This window comes from Lipotes vexillifer, unplaced genomic scaffold, assembly GCF_000442215.2.
Source record: "Lipotes vexillifer unplaced genomic scaffold, Lipotes_vexillifer_v1.1 scaffold640, whole genome shotgun sequence".
Taxonomy (NCBI): Eukaryota; Metazoa; Chordata; class Mammalia; order Artiodactyla; family Lipotidae; genus Lipotes; species Lipotes vexillifer.
The window spans coordinates 1,308,240-1,327,723 of NW_006773138.1; the positions used below are offsets into that span (position 1 = coordinate 1,308,240).

A 19,484-nucleotide genomic window follows, 5' to 3' on the forward strand; every position below is an offset into this window, starting at 1 on the left:
ACTCTTTCCTGAAGTAACTAGCATTAATAGTTTGACATGTATCTTTTAAGACTGTTTTTGGAGAATTTGCACTTACATCTTTGTGTATTTATGTAAATAATATAGTTTTGTCTTTACTTTGTACATAATTGGGATCATTCTATATGTATTGCTCTATGACTTGGGTTATTTTACATGACATTTTGGAGCTCTTTCCAGACAAATGAATATATAATAGATACATTTAATTTTTTAAAATTCCTGCATATTGTTCTGTATTGTGAATTAACGTATCATTTTCGTTTTACAAATGAAGAAATGGGCCCAGAGGGGTTGAGAAAGTTGCTCTAGGTCATGCAGCTACATATTAGCAAACCTGTGATTAAGCTAACTCCAGAAATCGTGCCATTTCCATTAAATTAGTGGTGCTTAGCCTCCTTTGAGTCTCAGACTGCTTTGAGAATTTGATGAAATCCTCCTCAGAAAAAAAAAAAAGGCACATTTTGAGAACTCCTTTGCATATAATTTTATGAGGTTCAAGGATACCCAGGCCTTTCTATGGGCCATCTGCTCCCCCAGTACACACTGTCTGCACTAAACCGTGCACAATGCTAGTGGGTTTGTTCTCCACTTGGCCACTTAGTTTCTCTGTTCTGTAGTCATGAGCCCCTTTGATTCTGGCCAGCTATTTTTTTTAATATATATCATGGATGTAAGTCTTGTCTTTGGAGTCAATAAAGCTTCTCAAACTCCTTTGTACTAGTAGGGGTCAATGACAAGCCTCTATTTTTTTGAAATGGAAGAATCCCGGGCTTCCTTTGAGCTGTGAACTCTTGTGTTTCAGGTAGCCACATGGGAGAAGCAGATCTACACATGTTGTCGAGATGGTCTTGTGCGACGCTATCAGCTCTCTGACCTCTGACCCCTTGGGAAGAGGAGTCCCAGTTAATGAAAAAGATTGACTGTGATCAGCAGTGAGCAGAAACATCATCAAGGACCATGGAAGGACCATGGGTGCCCTTTATTGTATTGGGTACCCTTTGGAAGCAACAAAAAGTCAGCTGCATTGGCCCATGTGGAGCTATCATTCCATGACAGGACCCACTTTGAAGTGAGTAAGAAGCTCACATGTGCTCCCTGCATTTGTCCCAACTTCTCCCTTAAACTCACCCCAGCAACATAGGACAAGGATATGGATGCTTATAGTTTGTCACACTGATTGTGTTAAATGTTTGCAAGGACCGGAGGACTGAAGCCTGTTCTCTGGAGGAAATAAAGAAAATATGTTTGGAGGAGTCTGAATTTGAGAATCTTTGTTAACTACTCCTGCTCTAGCAAAATGTCAGTCACTGGTGATGGGATTCCCTTCTCAGGCACTTCCTGTTATCCTGGCTATAGGGTAGAACTACTTGACAGTAGCAGTAAATATCCCATATGCAACCTGGGAAAGATTCTTAGACAGGTAGGGTAACCAGCCTTCCCAGTTTTCCTCGGACTGAGGGGTTTTCTGCTACATGCCTTCTGTCCCAGGCAAACTGATATGATTGGTCACCCTTAATACAGGTGATGAAGTTGAATCATATAATTGTAAAGGCAGCAGCTATCAAAGTGTGGTCCCTTTGGACCACGTAACAGCTGTATCCGATCACCTGGGAACTTGTTAGAAATAGAAATTCTTGGAAACCACCGCCCCCCACCCCCACCCCGGACCCTTTCAGACTTAAATCAGAAATTCTATGGATGGGGCCCACAATCAGTATTTTAACAAGACTCGCAGGTGATTCTGATTCTTGAGACCTAGAGAAAAAAATGGTGAAGGGCAATTTAGTCATAGACGGAACTCAGGGCTCAAGGGATGGCCAGGCTGGTCTATAGGAGATGAGGCTGGAGAGGTTGACAGGGTCCAAATAGTGAATGGCCTTGAATGCCAGGTAAGGAGCTTGAACTTCACTTGATTGGCTATGGGGGACCACAGAAGGGTTTTAAGCAAGGATACAACATGGTCACCTCTTTTTTTTCCTTAAACATAAAAATGGAATCATAATGTGTGTATTCCATGGTTTATTTTCACTTAGTATCTCTGAGTTCTTTCCATCTTAGTACATTTAGACGTTCCTCAATTTTTTTTTAATTTATTTTTGGCTGCGCTGGCTGAGTCCTTGCCGCTGTGCATGGGCTCTCTCCAGTTGTGTCGAGCGGGGGCTACTCTTCATTGCGGTGTGCGTATTTCTCATTGCAGTGGCTTCTCTTATTGCAGAGCACAGGCTCTAGGCATGTGGGCTTCGGTAGCTGTGGCACATGATCTAGAGCACAGGCTCCATACTTGTGGCACATGGGCTTAGTTGCTCCGTGGCATGTGGGATCTTCCCGGACCAAGGCTCGAACTCATGTCCCCTGCATTGGCAGGTGGATCCTTAACCACTGCACCACCAGGGAAGTCCAGACCTGCCTCATTCTTTTTTTTTTTTGAATTTTATTTTATTTATTGTTTTATACAGGTTCTTATTAGTCATCAATTTTATACACACCAGTGAATACATGTCAATCCCAATCGCCCAATTCAGCAGACCACCACGCCCACCCCCCACCACTTCCCCCCCTTGGTGTCCATATGTTTGTTCTCTACATCTGTGTCTCAATTTCTGCCCTGCAAACCAGTTCATCTGTACCATTTTTCTAGGTTCCACATATATGTGTTAATATACGATATTTGTTTTTCTCTTTCTGACTTATTTCACTCTGTATTGCAGTCTCTAGATCCATCCACATCTTAACAAATGACCCAATTTCGTTCCTTTTTATGGCTGAGTAATAGTCCATCGTATATATGTACCACATCTTGTTTATCCATTCGTCTGTCAGTGGGCATTTAGGTTGCTTCCATGACCTGGCTATTCTAAATAGTGCTGCAATGAACACTGGGTGCATGTGTCTTTTTGAATTATGGTTTTCTCTGGGTATATGCCCAGTAGTGGGATTGCTGGATCATATGGTAATTGTATTTTTAGTTTGTTAAGGAACCTCCGTACTGTTCTCCATAGTGGCTGTATCAATTTACATTCCCACCAACAGTGCAAGAGGGTTCCCTTTTCTCTGCACCCTCTCCAGCATTTGTTGTTTGTAGATTCTCTGCTGATGCCCATTCTAACTGGTGTGAGGTGATACCTCATTGTAGTTTTGATTTGCATTTCTCTAATAATTAGTGATGTTGAGCAGCTTTTCATGTGCTTCTTGGCCATCTGTATGTCTTCTTTGGAGAAATGTCTGTTTAGGTCTTCTTCCCATTTTTGGATTGGGTTGTTTGTTTTTTTAATATTGAGCTGCATGAGCTGTTTTTATATTTTGGAGATTAATCCTTTGTCCATTGATTCGTTTGCAAATATTTTCTCCCATTCTGAGGGTTGTCTTTTCATCTTGTTTATGGTTTCATTTGCTGTGCAAAAGCTTTGAAGTTTCATTAGGTCCCATTTGTTTATTTTTGTTTTTATTTCCATTACTCTAGGAGGTGGATCAAGAAAGATCTTGCTGTGATTTATGTCAAAGAGTGTTCTTCCTATGTTTTCCTCTAAGAGTTTTATAGTGTCCGGTCTTATACTTAGGTCTCTAATCCATTTTGAGTTTATTTTTGTGTATGGTGTTAAGGAGTGTTCTAATTTCATTCTTTTACATGTAGCTGTCCAGTTTTTCCAGCAGTTATTGAAGAGACTGTCTTTTCTCCATTGTATATCCTTGCCTCCTTTGTCATAGATTAGTTCACCATAGGTGCATGGGTTTATCTCTGGGCTTTCTATCTTGTTCCATTGATCTATAGTTCTGTTTTTGTGCCAGTACCATATTGTCTTGATTACTGTAGCTTACTATAGCTATACTGTAGTATAGGCTGAAGTCAGGGAGTCTGATTCCTCCAGCTCTGCTTTTTTCCCTCAAGACTGCTTTGGCTATTCGGGGTCGTTTGTGTCTCCATACAAATTTTAAGGTATTTTGTTCTAGTTCTGTAAAAAATGCCATTGGTAATTTGATAGGGATTGCATTGAATCTGTAGATTGCTTTGGGTAGTATAGTCATTTTCACAATATTGATTCTTCCAATCCAAGAACATGGTATATCTCTCCATCTGTTGGTATCATCTTTAATTTCTTTCATCAGTGTCTTATAGTTTTCTGCATACAGGTCTTTTGTCTCCCAAGGTAGGTTTATTCTTAGGTATTTTATTCTTTTTGTTGCAGTGGTAAATGGGAGTGTTTCCCTAACTTCTCTTTCAGAGTTTTCATCATTAGTATATAGGAATGCAACAGATTTCTGTGCATTCATTTTGTATCCTGCAACTTTACCAAATTCGTTGATGAGCTCTAGTAGTTTTCTGGTGTCATCTTTAGGATTCTCTATGTATAGTATCATGTCATCTGCAAACAGTGACAGTTTTACTTCTTCTTTTCCAATTTGTATTCCTTTTATTTCTTTTTCTTCTCTGATTGCCATGGCTAGGACTTCCAAAACTATGTTGAATAATAGTGGTGAGAGTGGACATCCTTGTCTTGTTCCTGATCTTAGAGGAAATGCTTTCAGTTTTTCACCATTGAGAATGATGTTTGCTGTGGGTTTGTCATATGTGGCCTTTATTATGTTGAGGTAGGTTCCCTCTATGCCCACTTTCTGGAGAGTTTTTATCCTAAATGGGTGTTGAATTTTGTCAAAAGCTTTTTCTGCATCTATTGAAATGATCATATGGTTTTTATTCTTCAGTTTGTTAATACGGTGTATCACATTGATTGATTTTCGTATATTGAAGAATCCTTGCATCCCTGGGATAAATCCCAGTTGATCATGGTATATGATCCTTTTAATGTGCTGTTGGATTCTGTTTGCTCATATTTTGTTGAGGATTTTTGCATCTATATTCATCAGTGATATTGGTCTGTAATTTTCTTTTTTTCTACTATCTTTGTCTGCTTTTGGTATCAGGGTGATGGTGGCCTCATAGAATGAGTTTGGGAGTGTTCCTTCCTCTGCAATTTTTTGGTAGAGTTTGAGACCAGTGGGTGTTAGCTCTTTAAATGTTTGATAGAATTCACCGGTGAAGCCATCTGGTCTTGGACTTTTGTTTGTTGAAAGATTTCTAATCACAATTTCAATTTCATTACTTGTGATTGATCTGTTCATATTTTCTATTTCTTCCTGGTTCACTCTTGGAAGGTTATACCTTTCTAAGAATTTGGCCATTTCTTCCAGGTTGTCCATTTTATTGGCATAGTGTTGCTTGTAGTAGTCTCTTAGGATGCTTTGTATTTCTGCGGTATCTGTTGTAACTTCTCCTTTTTCATTTCTGGTTTTATTGATTGGAGTCCTCTCCCTCTTCTTCATGAGTCAGGCTAATGGTTTATCAATTTTGTTTACCTTCTCAAAGAACCAGCTTTTAGCTTTATTGATCTTTGCTATTGTTTTCTTTGTTTCTATTGCATTTATTTCTGCTCTGATTTTTATGATTTCTTTCCTTGTGCTAACTTTGGGTTTTGTTTGTTCTTCTTTCTCTAGTTCCTTTAGATGTAAGGTTAGATTGTTTATTTGAGATTTTTCTTGTTTCTTGAGGTAGGCTTGTATAGCTATAAACTTCCCTCTTAGAACTACTTTTGCTGCATCCCACAGGTTTTGGATCATCGTGTTTTCATTGTCATTTGTCTCTAGGTATTTTTTGATTTCCTCTTGATTTCTTTAGTGATCTCTTGGTTATTTACTAACATATTGTTTAGCCTCCATGTGTTTGTGTTTTTTACGTTTTTTTCCCTGTAATTCATTTCTAATCTCATAGCTTTGTGGTCAGAAAAGATGCTTGATATGATTTCAATTTTCTTAAATTTACTGAGGCTTGATTTGTGATCCAAGATGTGATCTATCCTGGAGAATGTTCTGTGTGCACTTGAGAAGAAAGTATAATCTGCTGTTGTTGGATGGAATGTCCTATAAATATCAATTAAATCTATCTGGTCTTTTGTGTCATTTAAAGCTTCTGTTTCCTTATTTATTTACTTTTTGGATGATCTGTCCATTGGTGTAAGTGTGGTGTTAAAGTCCCCCACTATTATTGTGTTACTGTCGATTTCCTCTTTTACAGCTGTTAGCAGTTGCCTTATGTATTGAGGTGCTCCTATGTTGGGTTCATATATATTTATAATTGTTATATCTTCTTCTTGGATTGATCCCTTGATCATTATATAGTGTCCTTCCTTGTCTCTTGTAGTATTCTTTATTTTAAAGTCTATCTTATCTGATGTGAGTATTGCTACTCCAGCTTTCTTTTGATTTCTATTTGCATGGAATATCTTTTTCCATCTCCTCACTTTCCGTCTGTATGTGTCTCTAGGTCTGAAGTGGTTCTCTTGTAGACAGCATATATATGAGTCTTAGTTTTGTATCCATTCAGCAAGCCTGTGTCTTTTGGTTGGAGCGTTTAAACCATTCACGTTTAAGGTAATTATCGATATGTATGTTCCTGTGACCATTTTCTTAATTGTTTTGGGTTTGTTTTTGTAGGTCCTTTTCTTCTCTTGTGTTTCCCACTTAGAGGAGTTCCTTTAGCATTTGTTGTAGAACTGGTTTGGTGGTGCTGAATTCTCTTAGCTTTTGCTTGTCTGTAAAGCTTTTGATTTCTCCATCGAATCTTAATGAGATCCTTGCCCGGTAGAGTAATCATGGTTGTAGGTTCTTCCCTTTCATCACTTTAAGTATATCATACCACTCCCTCTGGCTTGTAGAGTTTCTGCTGAGAAATCAGCTGTTGACCTTATGGGAGTTACCTTGTATGTTATTTGTTGTTTTTCCCTTGCTGCTTTCAATAATTTTTCTTTGTCTTTCATTTTTGCCAGTTTGATTACAACGTGTCTTGGCATGTTTCTCCTTGCGTTTATGCTGTATGGGACTCACTGCGCTTCCTGGACTTCGGTGGCTATTTCCTTTCCCATGTTAGGGAAGTTTTTGACTATAATATGTTCAAATATTTTCTCGGGTCCTTTCTCTCTCTCTTCTCCTTCTGGGACCCCTATAATGCGAATGTTGTTGTGCTTAATGTTGTCCCAGAGGTCTCTTAGGCTGTCTTTGTTTCTTTTCATTCTTTTTTCTTTATTCTGTTCCGCAGCAGTGAATTCCGCCCTTCTGTCTTCCAGGTCACTTATCTGTTCTTCTGCCTCGGTTATTCTGCTATTGATTCCTTCTAGTGTAGTTTTCATTTCAGTTATTGTATTGTTCATCTCTGTTTGTTTGTTCTTTAATTCTTCTAGGTCTTTGTTAAACGTTTCTTGCATCTTCTCGATCTTTGCCTCCATCCTTTTTCCAAGGTCCTGGATCATCTTCACTATCATTATTCTGAATTCTTTTTCTGAAAGGTTGCCTATCTGCACATCATTTAGTTGTTTTTCTGGGGTTTTATCTTGTTCCTTCATCTGGTACATAGCCCTCTGCCTTTTCATCTTGTCTATCTTTCTGTGAATGTGGTTTTCGTTCCACAGGCTGCAGGATTGTAGTTCTTCTTGCTTCTGCTGTCTGCCCTCTGGTGATGAGGCTATCTAAGGGGCTTGTGCCAGTTTCCTGGTGGGAGGGACTGGTGGTGTGTAGAGCTGGCTGTTGCTCTGGTGGGCAGAGCTCAATCCCTCATTCTTTTTAATAATTTCCAAAGTTTGGACTTCCCTCGTGGTCCAGTGGTCAAGACTCTGCACTTCCACTGCAGGGGGCATGGGTTCGATCCCTGGTCGGGGAACTAAGATCTCGCATGCTGTGCGGCATGGTCATTCATTTCCAGAGTATGAATACCATATCAATTACATTATTAGAGAAAAGCAGCCCTTGTGCTGGGCCATGTAGGCTAAGATCAGGATTTATTTAAAAGAAGAAGGTAATTCCTAGCTGGGGTAATATTATGGTTTACAGAGTTCTTAAAGGCTGGTGGTAGGGAGTTCCCTGGTGGCCTAGTGTTGGGATTCCGGGCCTTTGGTGCTGTGGCCCAGGGTCAGTCCCTGGTCAGGGAACTGAGATCCTCTAAGCAACACAGCGCAGCCAAAAAAAAAAAAAAGAAGGCTAGTGGTGAGACTCAACGAGGTCTAGTGATTTGCCAAGGGTCATAGAGAGTAGGAACTTGAACACAGTTTATCTTAACTTTAAATCCCATATTTTCCTTCCAGTTGCTTTTGCCTAAACCAAATCGAAAATAAAATACTGTAATTCACTGAGTATCTACTGAGTATCTACTCTGTTCTAGGTTTTATATGTAAATATTTAATCCTCATAACACTCTTAAAAAGGAAATGGTATTATTCCTGTCTAAAGGATAAAGAGGGACTTCCCTGGTGGCACACTGGTTAAGAATCCACCTGCCAAAGCAGGGGACACGGGTTTGAGCCCTGGTCTGGGAAGATCCCACATGCTGCCGAGCAACTAAGCCTGTGCACCACAACTACTGAGCCTGTGCTCTAGAGCCCGCGGGCCACACTGCTGAGCCCGTGCACCACAACTACTGAAGCCTGCGTGCCTAGAGCCCGTGCTCCACAACAAGAGAAGCCACCGCAATGAGAAGCCTGTGCGCCACAATGAAGAGTAGCCCCCACTCTCCACAATTAGAGAAAGCCCGCATGCAGCAACGAATACCCAATGCAGCCAAAAATAAATTAAATTAAAAACTGAGGCTCAAGGAATTAAGTACCAGAGCCTTGATTTGGACCTTGCTCAGTCTTTCTCCAAGGCCCATGCTCCTTCCACTATACCATGTGGTCACAAGACCTCTGGGACTAGAGCAATTTCGTTCAAGGAGTGATTTGTGATAGGGTCAGATAGACCCAAAAGGACATATTCCAGAGCTCAGAAACATTGAATCCTAGGAGGTCCAGGTGGAACCTCTAAGAAGTCAGACTAACAAAAAAGGATGAGGAAGAATATAGCTGAGTTCACACAAGTATGTCTCAGTTCCCATTCCAGGACTCGTTCTTCTCCATTGCCATCATATTTACAAGCCCCTTTTCACAGGTCTCCAGAGTTGATATCCTGATTGTGATAGATGCAGTAACCCTTGACAGCTGTCCTGAAGTCCAGACCCAAACAGAAGGAGCAGAGGCTAGCTCTCAGGTACCCCAAAGCCTTATCTACTGTGAATGGAATAATCCCCATTTTGCAGCAGACAAAGTTTTTTTTTCCTTTTGTGTTGAGGAATGCATTCTGGGTAAGGAAGGGTTGACAACCCCCATCTGCAGCACTGCAGGCCCAGGGAAGCTCTGTGCTAGACCTTGTTTCTTGGCTTTCAGATGCCCCCCTGTGACTTCTTGTGAGAAGTGCCTCTATTTCTCAGTCCTGAAAAGTTGGCAGTGGCAGCAGCTATTGAGCATATACTGTGTGCCAGGCACAGTCCTCACAGTAGCGTTGCAAGGCAAAGATTTATTTTTCTTGAACAAGTCTCTTTGTAGATATATTTTATATATTTTTCTAATTTACTTTTTATTTTGAAATAATTTCAAACTTGCAGAAAAGCTGTAAGAATAGCTCAGAGGATTCCAGTATATTCCCACCCAGATCTCCCAGTTGTTAACTTCTTACGTTTGCTTTATCATCCTCTCTCTCCCTCTTTCTTTATATATATATAGATATATTTTGTTTGTTTGTTTGTTTGTTTGTTTTTGCGGTACGCGGGCCTCTCACTGCTAGTGGCCTCTCCCTTTGCGGAGCACAGGCTCCGGGCGCGCAGGCTCAGCGGCCATGGCTCACGGGCCCAGCCGCTCCGCGGCATGTGGGATCCTCCCAGACCGGGGCACGAACCCGCATCCCCTGCATCGGCAGGCGGACTCCCAACCACTGCGCCACCAGGGAAGCCCCTATAGATATATTTTTTATACAGGTTATATATGCTGTATATATTTTTTCTGAATCACTTGTGAGTAATACACAGATTTTATGTCCTCTTACCTTTAAATACTTCAGTATGCACTTGCTGAAATCAAGGACACTCCTTCATAACCGCAGTATATCTGTCAAAACAAGGAAACCCGCATTGATACTATACTATCATCCAGTTTGCCAGCCCCATTCAAGTTTTGCTGGTTGTCCCAACAATGTCCTTTATAATCAGTCTTTCCTTTGTGGTCCAGGGTCTAATCCAGGATCATACGTTGCATTTATTTGCCTTCTGTCTGGAGTACTTCCTCAGTATTTCCTTTTATAACCCTGATATTTTTGAAATGTAGGCCACTTTGGGTTTGTCTGATGTTTCCTCATGATTAGATTTAGGTTATGTATTTGGGCAAGAATACTCCCGATGTGATTCTCCATCCTAAGAGCATGGTATTGGGAGCCACACAAGGTCGATTTGTCTCATTACTGGTGATGTTAACCTTTTGTTTTGTTTTGTTTTTTGAGATATAATTCACAAACCATAAAGTTCACCCTTTTAAAGTATGCAATTTGGTGGTTTTTAGTATATTCACAAGGTCGTGCAGCCATCACCACCAATGCCAGAACATTTCATCACCCCAGAAAGAAACCCCATATACTTCAACAGTCAATCCCCATGCCCCAGCCCTGGCAACCACTAATCAGATGACTCTCTGTCTCTGTGGATTTGCCTATTCTGGATGTTTTATATAAATGGAATCATATTATATGTGGCCTTTTGTGTCTGGCTTCTTTCACTTAGTATAAAGTTTTCAGGGTTTATCCATGTTGTAGCATGTATCAGTACGTCATTCTTTTTTGTTGTCAAGTAATAGCCCACTTGTGATGGTTAATTTTATTTGTCGGGCTTCCCTGGTGGCTCACTGGTTAAGAATCCGCCTGCCAATGCAGGGAACACGGGTTCGAGCCCTGGTGTGGGAGGATCCCACATGCCTCGGAGCAACTAAGCCCGTGTGCCACAACTACTGAGCCTGTGCTCTAGAGCCCGCGAGCCACAACTACTGAGCCTGTGTGCCACAACTACTGAAGCTCGCATGCCTAAAGCCCATGCTCCACAGCAGGGGAAGACACTGCAATGAGAAGCCAGCACACCGCAACCAAGAGTAGCCCCCACTCACTGAAACTAGGGAAAGCCCTCGTGCAGCAACGAATACCCAATGCAGCCAAAAATAAATATAAATAAATTTATTAAAAAAAAATTTATTTGTCAACGTGACTGAGCCATGTTGCCCAGATATTTGGTCAAACATTCTGGATGTTTCTGTGTTTTTTGGATGACACTGACATTTAAATCAGTGGACTTTGAGTAACGCAGATTACCTTCTATAATGTAAGGCCTCATCCAATCAGTTGAAGGCCTTAATAGAGAAAGACTGACCTCCCCCAAGCAAGAAGGAATTCTACCAAAGGATTGCCTTTGGACTCAAACTGCAACTGTTCCCTGGGTCTCCTGCTGTACCACAGGCTTACCCTGCAGATTTTGGACTCGTCAAGTCTCCATAATTGCATGAGCCAATCCTTAAAATAAATCTCTACACACACACACAACACACACACACACACACACACATCTTATTGTCTCTGTTTCCCTGGAGAACCCTAATACACCGTTGTATGGATATACTACAGTTTTTTAATCCATTCATCAGATGATAGACATTTAGATTGTTTTCACTTTTTAGCTATTATGGATAATGCTGCTGTGACCATTCGTGTACAGGTTTTTTTGTGAACATATATTTTTAGTTCTGTTGGGTATATACTTAACAGTGGAACTGCTTGGTCATATGGTAACTCTATGTTTAATGTTTTGAGAGACTGCCAACTATTTTCCAAATAGGCTGCACCATTTTGCATTCCCACCAGCAATGTATAAGTGTTCTGCTTTCTCCATGTCCTTGCCAATGCTTGTTTTTGTCCATCCTTTTTATTTTAGTCAGGCAATGTTAACTCAGTTAAAATGGTATCTACCAGGTTTCTCCATAGCAAAGTTAATAAGTATTCTGGGGGGAGCTACTTTGAGAGTATATAAATATCCTATTCCTCATCAATCTTGTATGAACTAGTTTTAGCATTCTTTAATGATTTCTGTCTGAATCAGTTATTCCTATGAAAATTGCCAAATGGTGATTTTCCTTTTTTTTTTTTTTTTTTTTTTTTGGTTTTAGGTGTGCCTCTCACTGTTGCGGCCTCTCCCGCTGCAGAGCACAGGCTCCGGACGCTCAGGCTCAGCGGCCATGGCTCACGGGCCCAGCCGATCCGCGGCATGTGGGATCTTCCCGGACCAGGGCACGAACCCATGTCCCCGGCATTGGCAGGCGGACTCTCAACCACTGTGCCACCAGGGAAGCCCCAAATGGTGATTTTCTAATTCCATTATTCTTTTTACATTTATAATCAGCATTCTACTGTTTTTGTGGTATGTGTGCCTCTCACTGTTGCGGCCTCTCCCGCTGCAGAGCACAGGCTCCGGACGCTCAGGCTCAGCGGCCATGGCTCACGGGCCCAGCCGATCCGCGGCATGTGGGATCTTCCCGGACCAGGGCACGAACCCATGTCCCCGGCATTGGCAGGCGGACTCTCAACCACTGTGCCACCAGGGAAGCCCCAAATGGTGATTTTCTAATTCCATTATTCTTTTTACATTTATAATCAGCATTCTACTGTAAGGAAGAACTTTCCCTTCTCCCTCATTTATACATTCATTCACTCATTCATTCGTCAGATGTATTATTATAGATTACTCATGGATTCATCTTTTATTCTATGGATTATAATCCGTTATTACTATTATTTATTTTTCTATTTAGAGTGTCCCATTTGGGCCAATGGGAGCTCCTTCAAGCTGGATCCTGTGTCCTTTTGACATATTTCCATCATTCTTTGAGCACTTCCATATTCTCTGGTACCACAAGATTTTCAGGCCTCAACTTATACTTTCCAATCCCAGCCCTGGAATCAGTTGTTTGTCTAAATAGCCCTGGTTCCTTTTAGTGGAGAATTAGTATTCAGAAACCAAAACCTGGGCAATAATATGCTCTTTACTAGTGGGGTATTATTGCTTCTTGGCCCTATCAGTAGATAGTACATATACACATCTCTCTTTCTGCATCCATCATTCTATATATATATATTAAAAATCATGCATTCACACTGATGTCACCAATTCCAATCCAGCTCCACCTTTTACATATTTACCTCCTTTCTCCAACAATGAGAAGGCTTCACTCTCATAATTCTTAGTATATTCACTTATTTGCTCAATACCACTGTGAGTAACCAATCTTCCAGCCACACAGGCCACACAGGCCATCTCCTCCCCTTTTACTATGGTCCTTGCACACCTGGTGTCCCTCAGATAGAGTCACCTCCTACCTCTCCATTCACCGCAGCCAGTCCCAGATTAAGCAAGGCCTTCCCCCAACCCTCTGAGTTTAATTTTTAACAACACTTTTTTCTGGCAATAAGAGTAAAACACGTAATTCTCTGGCAGTCCAGTGGTTAGGATTCGGCACTTTCACTGCGGGGGGCCCGGGTTCGATCCCTGGTTGGGGAAGTAAGATCCTGCAAGCTGTGTGGCTTAAAAAAAAAAGAGAGAGTAAAATAAATGACCAATACACAAGAAAAAATGTTCAATTTAAGTAATTAAATAAAAATGCAAATTAAATACCTAAGAAAGCTCAGAAATGCAAAAAACTATAAAGAGTAATTCCATATTTTCATTTTATAACTAGGCAATTGTAGCTAAGAAGTAACTGTTTCAAGGTCATAAAACTAGTAGCTAACAGATAGGATTTGGCTCTGAGTCTACTGCCTCAGTGCTGAGGGAGCATCTTCTATGTGATGTGTGCTTTTGTATAGTTTTATTTAATATTTTCACACCAACCCTGTGGTGGAGTTCATGTTAATAATCCCATTTATTCAAGGAAACTTAGACTTGGGGCCATTAAGTAAGCTTGCTTCAGGTCGCACAAATGGCATGTGAATACAGCAACATCAAGATATGGTCACTCTGGAATGGATAAAGAAGATGTGGTACATATATACAATGGAATATTACTCAGCCATAAAAAGAAACGAAATTGGGTCGTTTGTAGAGACGTGGTTGGATCTAGAGACTGTCATACAGAGTGAAGTAAGTCAGAAAGAGAAAAACAAATATCGCATATATGTGTAATCTAGAAAAATGGTGAACCAGTTTGCAGGGCAGAAATAGAGACACAGATGTAGAGAACAAACGTATGGACACCAAGGGGGGAAAGTGGCAGGGCGGTGGTGGTGGTGGTGTGATGAATTGGGAGGCTGGGATTGACATGCATACACTGATGTGTATAAAATGGATAACTAATAACCTGATGTATAAAAAAATAAAAAAATAAAAGGTAGGGTCTCTTTGACCAGTCAACTCACCCAAAACCTACACTTTACTTCTTAGCTTTTTAATTGATTTCTCTGTCCTTTGGCCCAACTCCAAAAGTGTGTTTTACCACTTCCAGATATACCTAAATATATCTAAAATAGATCTTTTGCCTCAAGTAATATGAAAGGTCTACTTTAAGGCAGGCCCTCCTCTGTAATAGTGTGGCTTCAGAGGACCCGGGGAAGTTCTTAAATATCTCAGTCATTAGTATCTGAAGTGCCATCAGGGAACTATCAAGATTTTCCATCCACAATTAGAGATGAGGTTTAAAATGTAGCACCCCTCTTTTGCCTGTATGACTGATATTTGATCCTTTCTTAAGAATATGTTTCCATTTGAGAGGAGTAAGAAGCTAAGTACTTAGAGAAGATACTCCTGAGGAAGAAGGCGGAGGAGAGGAAGGGCTGTAGTGTGGTGCTGGCCCAGGGATCGACCAGTGGAACAATAGTCCAGATACAAACCCATGCATATATGTAACATTTGTATATAACACAGCAGTCATACACATTTGTGGGGAAACAATGGACTGTTGAATAAATGGTTCTGGGATAGTGGGATGCCTAAAAGAAAAAAACAATACCTACTTGGCACCATAAACAGAATAATAAGTTCTAGGTGGATTAAAGATTTTAAAGTAAAATGGACTTTTGGAAGAATATGTAGGTGAAGATCTTTATGACCTTGTATAGGGAATATTTCTTAAACTAGACACAAAAAGATAACCAAAAAGGAACAGATTGATAAATTTGACCCCATTTAAAAAAATGGTAAAAAGACAAGCTCCAAGGTGGAAGGGGTTTGTATTTCATATTATCAACAAAGAAACATAAAGAGTCACAAATCAATTTGTAAAAAAAGAATAGCCCAATAGAAAAATGGACAACAGATGTAAATAGGCATTTCACAACGAGGAAAAGTAATTGCAAATAAAAATGAAAAGACCTCCACCAAGAAATGCAAATTAAAATCCACAGTGGGATTCTATTTCACACCTATATTGGCAACCATTTAAAAATTTGACGCCAAGAATTGGTGAGAATGTGGAGGAAAAAGGAACCGCTATTTTGCCGTTGTAATTTAGAATCACCACATCAGAAAACTGTCTGATATTACCTTGCAGAGTTGACACACATGCCCAAATGTTCAGGATCAGCAGAGAATGCGATACAACCTCTGTGAAGACAAGTCACCCCCCCACACACACATGCACAAACACATACTGTTTGCATAAATGATACCATTTATATAAAGTTTAAAAATATGAAAAGGTAAATACATGCAGGTAAATACATGTTTTGGATACATGCAGTGGTATGTGGAGCTGGCTGTGCCAACTTGGGAGAAATTGGCAAATGCTACAAATCAGAGCTATTTTTTTCCTTCTGGTGAGCCTGTTAAACATTTAGCAGTACACCATCAGATACATGCATAGTAGGAAAATGATAAAGAAACGCAAGAGAATAATAAACAGGTAGGGAGGGGCACACAGGGGCAGCAGTCCTTCAATAACAAATGTTCTAATGCTGCTCTTTCTTGCATGTAAACTATTTCATAAGAAAAAAAGAATGAGTAGGAGTCAGCTGGGCCAAGCAAGGGTTGGTGGTGGGTTTGGTGGGGAGGGTCTGAGTAGAGGTGGCAGCATAGGTGAATGGGAGAGAATGGTTAGCTGGGCATCTGCAAGTGCTGTAGTGAATTCTGACGAGCAGGTGAAGTGTGAGAAGTGAGAGCAGATAGGAGGGAGCAGATCACTGAGCACCTGTGTGCCAGGATAAACAGCTTGCATTAACTGGGCAGTGTTACGGAGCCCAAGCTTGCTCTGCTCGCCACACGACAGGCCAGTAAATGGGGAGACCAGTTGTTGGGGCAGGAATAACGACTTTAATTGGAAAGCCAGCAGACCGAGAAGATGGCAGACGAGTGTCTCAAAAAAAATCTTCCTAAAAAAAAAAAAAAAAAAAAAAAATCTTCCTCAGTACAAATTTGGGCTCCATTTACACAGAGGAAGGGGAGAGTGGGGGCCCACTGCGATGCCTACCAATGGTTGAGCGGGACTGCTATTGGTCGTGCCTGCCCTTATTACAAGTGGAGTGAGGTCTCGGCAGGGTAGAGACAAGGTGGCAGGACAGTGAGGAAGTCGTGGTGACCTTGTTGAAAGATGAAAGCCCAAGCAAGGCCATGGCTAGGAGGAGGATGAGCAGAGGAGGAGCTCGAGAGATGTCTAGGAGGTAAAATGGTCTGAGCTTGGTGACTGGGTGTAGGATGTGAGTGGAAAACCATGCTGCTGCCCTCAAGGAGGTGGAGTGGAACTCCCCACTCTTTAAGGGTGGACTGTGAAATGACTTCCTTCGAAAGAGTACAATCCAGAAATGGGGAAATTAAAGTAACTTTACAGGGGAGAAATCTGACAAACACTACCTCAGCAGGTGATCAAGGTCAGCCTTGACAGTGATAAGTCATGGTGATGGTACCTTTGACCTGATGGCATGAGGATGACACTTTACCTCTGTGGTCTTCCTTCCAAAGCACCCCAACCCCGATCTAAATAATAAGAAAAACATCAAACAAATCCCAATTGAGAGACAGTCTACAAAATACCTGACCAGTACTCCTTAAACTGTCAAAGTCATCAAAAACATGGAAAGTTTGAGAAACAGCTGTAGCCAAGAGGAGCCTCAGGAGACACGACAACTAAGTTTATTTTTATTTATTTATTAATTTTTTTGGCCACGCCATGCGGCATGTGGTGTCTTTGTTTCCTGACCACGGATCGAACCCACACCCCCTGCTTTGGGAGTGCGGAGTCTTAATCACTGGACCGCCAGGGAAATCTCGACAGCTAAGTTTAATGTGATATCCTGGATCGGATCCTGGAAGAGGAAAAAACAAAACAACACAAAACAAAAAATGGCATTAGGGGCTTCCCTGGTGGCGCGGTGGTTAAGAATCTGCCTGCCAATGCAGGGGACATGGGCTTACAAGGGACATGGGTTCGAGCCCTGGTCCGGGAAGATCCCACATGCCGCAGAGCATCTAAGCCCATGCGCCACTGCTACTGAGGCCTGCGTGCCATAACAATTGAAGCCCGCACACCTAGAGCCCATGCTGCACAACAAGAGAAGCCACCGCAATGAGAAGCCCGCACACCGCAGTGAAGGGTAGCTCCCCCTTGCTCGCTATAACTAGAGAAGGCCCACGTGCAGCAGCAAAGACCCAACACAGCCACAAATAAGTAAATAAATTTATTTAAGAAACCAAAACAAACAAAAGGCATTAGGGTAAAAACTAGGAAATCTGAATAAAGGATGGAGTTATGTTATAAATGATGTACTGATATTGGTTATTATTTGTGATAAACGTACCATACTCATGTAACGTGTTAATGATAGGGGAAACCTGGTGTGGGGCATATGAGAGCTCTACTATCTTCACACTTTTTCTGAAAATCTAAAAACATTCTAAAATAAAGATTTATTTTTAAAAAATAGCCAAATCTATTTGTCTGAAAACTTAATTAAAACCAATTGCTACTCTCCTTAAAAACTGTTTTATTTTTTTAAATTTACTTATTATTTTTTCTGAATTTTATTTTATTTTTTTTATACAGCACGTTCTTATTAGTTATCTATTTTATGCATATTAGTGTGTATGTCAATCCCCATCTCCCAATTCATCCCACCACCACCCCGCCGCCACTTTCCCCCCTTGGTGTCCATACGAAAAACTCTGTTTTCTGAGTTGAGTGATCCTTAGGCTCACAGAATCAGTCCCAGTTTTCTCAATCCCTCTTCTACGGGCACAGCTGAGAAGGCGGTTTGCTTAGGCAGGAAGGATTACAACTCCCAGAGTGCCCCTGTGCGGTTGTCAGGAGCAACCACGGAATGCAGACTAACAGAGCCGCTGGCGTCAGGACTATCCACCGACTGACAACCAGCCAGCCATGGGCCAGGATTACTACTCTGTGCTCCAGATCACTCGCAATTCAGAAGATGCCCAGATCAAGAATGCGTGAGTGGGGGCAGGAGCGAGGCTTCTGTGTTGTGCTGGGACAGGCCCACCCTCATCTCTTCCAAACTGAGCTTTCCTGCACAGCTTAGGGCAGGCAAGGTAGACCTTGTTCCTTTTCTTGCTTCTTGCACACCTACTTCCTGGCTTTGGGCTGGGTCAGGGTTCCCAATCCATCATCCTTTACTCTATGCCCTGTCTGCTCTCCTGGGTACCCTGGTTTTCCTAGCAATAAAATGGGAACAAAGGAGACTTTATACTTAATATTATGGAGACCCAAAGTATTGTGAACAGGAGAGTGACCTGACCAGATGGATGTATTACATATTTTATTCTGGCTGTCCACGTGGGGTTTTGGCATTGAATAAATTACATCTCTGAATAGTTCCATCAAGTCTTGGGGACTTTGTGGAGACAGGAATCAGCACATTTTTCTGAAAAAATATTTTTTGACTAATATTTACTGAGCGCCTACTTATATGGGTTCGGTGCAGTCTCAGCAGCTACAGATATCGTGAATCAGACAGATGTGCACCTTAACTTTGTTGGTGGATACAGATGTTGAATAAGGCACAGCAAGCTTGATGAATGTTACAAAAGGGGGCATACAGGGCATGTGGAAGCTATCTTGGAAAGAGAGAGACCCCTTCAGGAGCTGTCATGATAATCAAGGCAAAAGATGAGGCTTGAAGCAGGGCAGTGGGCTGGAGAGAGAAGAGAGAATAGATTTAGCTATAAATTGGATCATTGTAGGGTAAAGAAAAAAGGGAGGAATCTAGGACAATTTAATTAAGTTGTATGATAATAGCTACACTTACTGAATTGTGCAGATGCTGTTCTGAGAACCTTCCATCATTATTTCACTTAATCCTCACAACAGCCCTGAGAGGTAGGTACCATTATTATCCCAAGGCTACGTGCCTAGTAACTGGCAGAGCCAGTATTGAGACACCTTGCCTGCTCTAATTGCCTACCACGGGCCAAGTCCCATAGGGGATCTCAGTGGGGTAAGTGGAGAGAGTCTACAGTGTGGCTGGCAAAACAAGACACAAACTCGTTAATCAGAGAACAATTCGGGACAGTGTGTAATGTCACCCACTGTTCATAGCATTTCATTGGCCAGTGAGACCTGTCTAGGGAAGGATCACAAGGAGGGAGGGCA

At 41.4% G+C, this 19,484-nt stretch overlaps 2 protein-coding genes across 2 annotated transcripts in view; both read left to right on the top strand.

Moving 5' to 3' along the window:
* Positions 1–1,281, top strand: part of PAAF1 (proteasomal ATPase associated factor 1) — a 46,535-nt gene extending 45,254 nt beyond the window's left edge. The window contains exon 12 of the mRNA XM_007448084.1: positions 824–1,281. Within this exon, the coding sequence (XP_007448146.1) occupies positions 824–901 (78 nt within the window). The 3' untranslated portion in view covers positions 902–1,281. The remainder of the gene's footprint in view (positions 1–823) is intronic.
* A 16,935-nt stretch (positions 1,282–18,216) lies between these two features.
* The window catches only part of DNAJB13 (DnaJ heat shock protein family (Hsp40) member B13), a 14,237-nt gene continuing 12,969 nt past the window's right edge, over positions 18,217–19,484 (top strand). Inside the window, exon 1 of the mRNA XM_007448085.1 lies at positions 18,217–18,325. Coding sequence (XP_007448147.1) covers positions 18,258–18,325 — 68 coding nt within the window. The 5' untranslated portion in view covers positions 18,217–18,257. The remainder of the gene's footprint in view (positions 18,326–19,484) is intronic.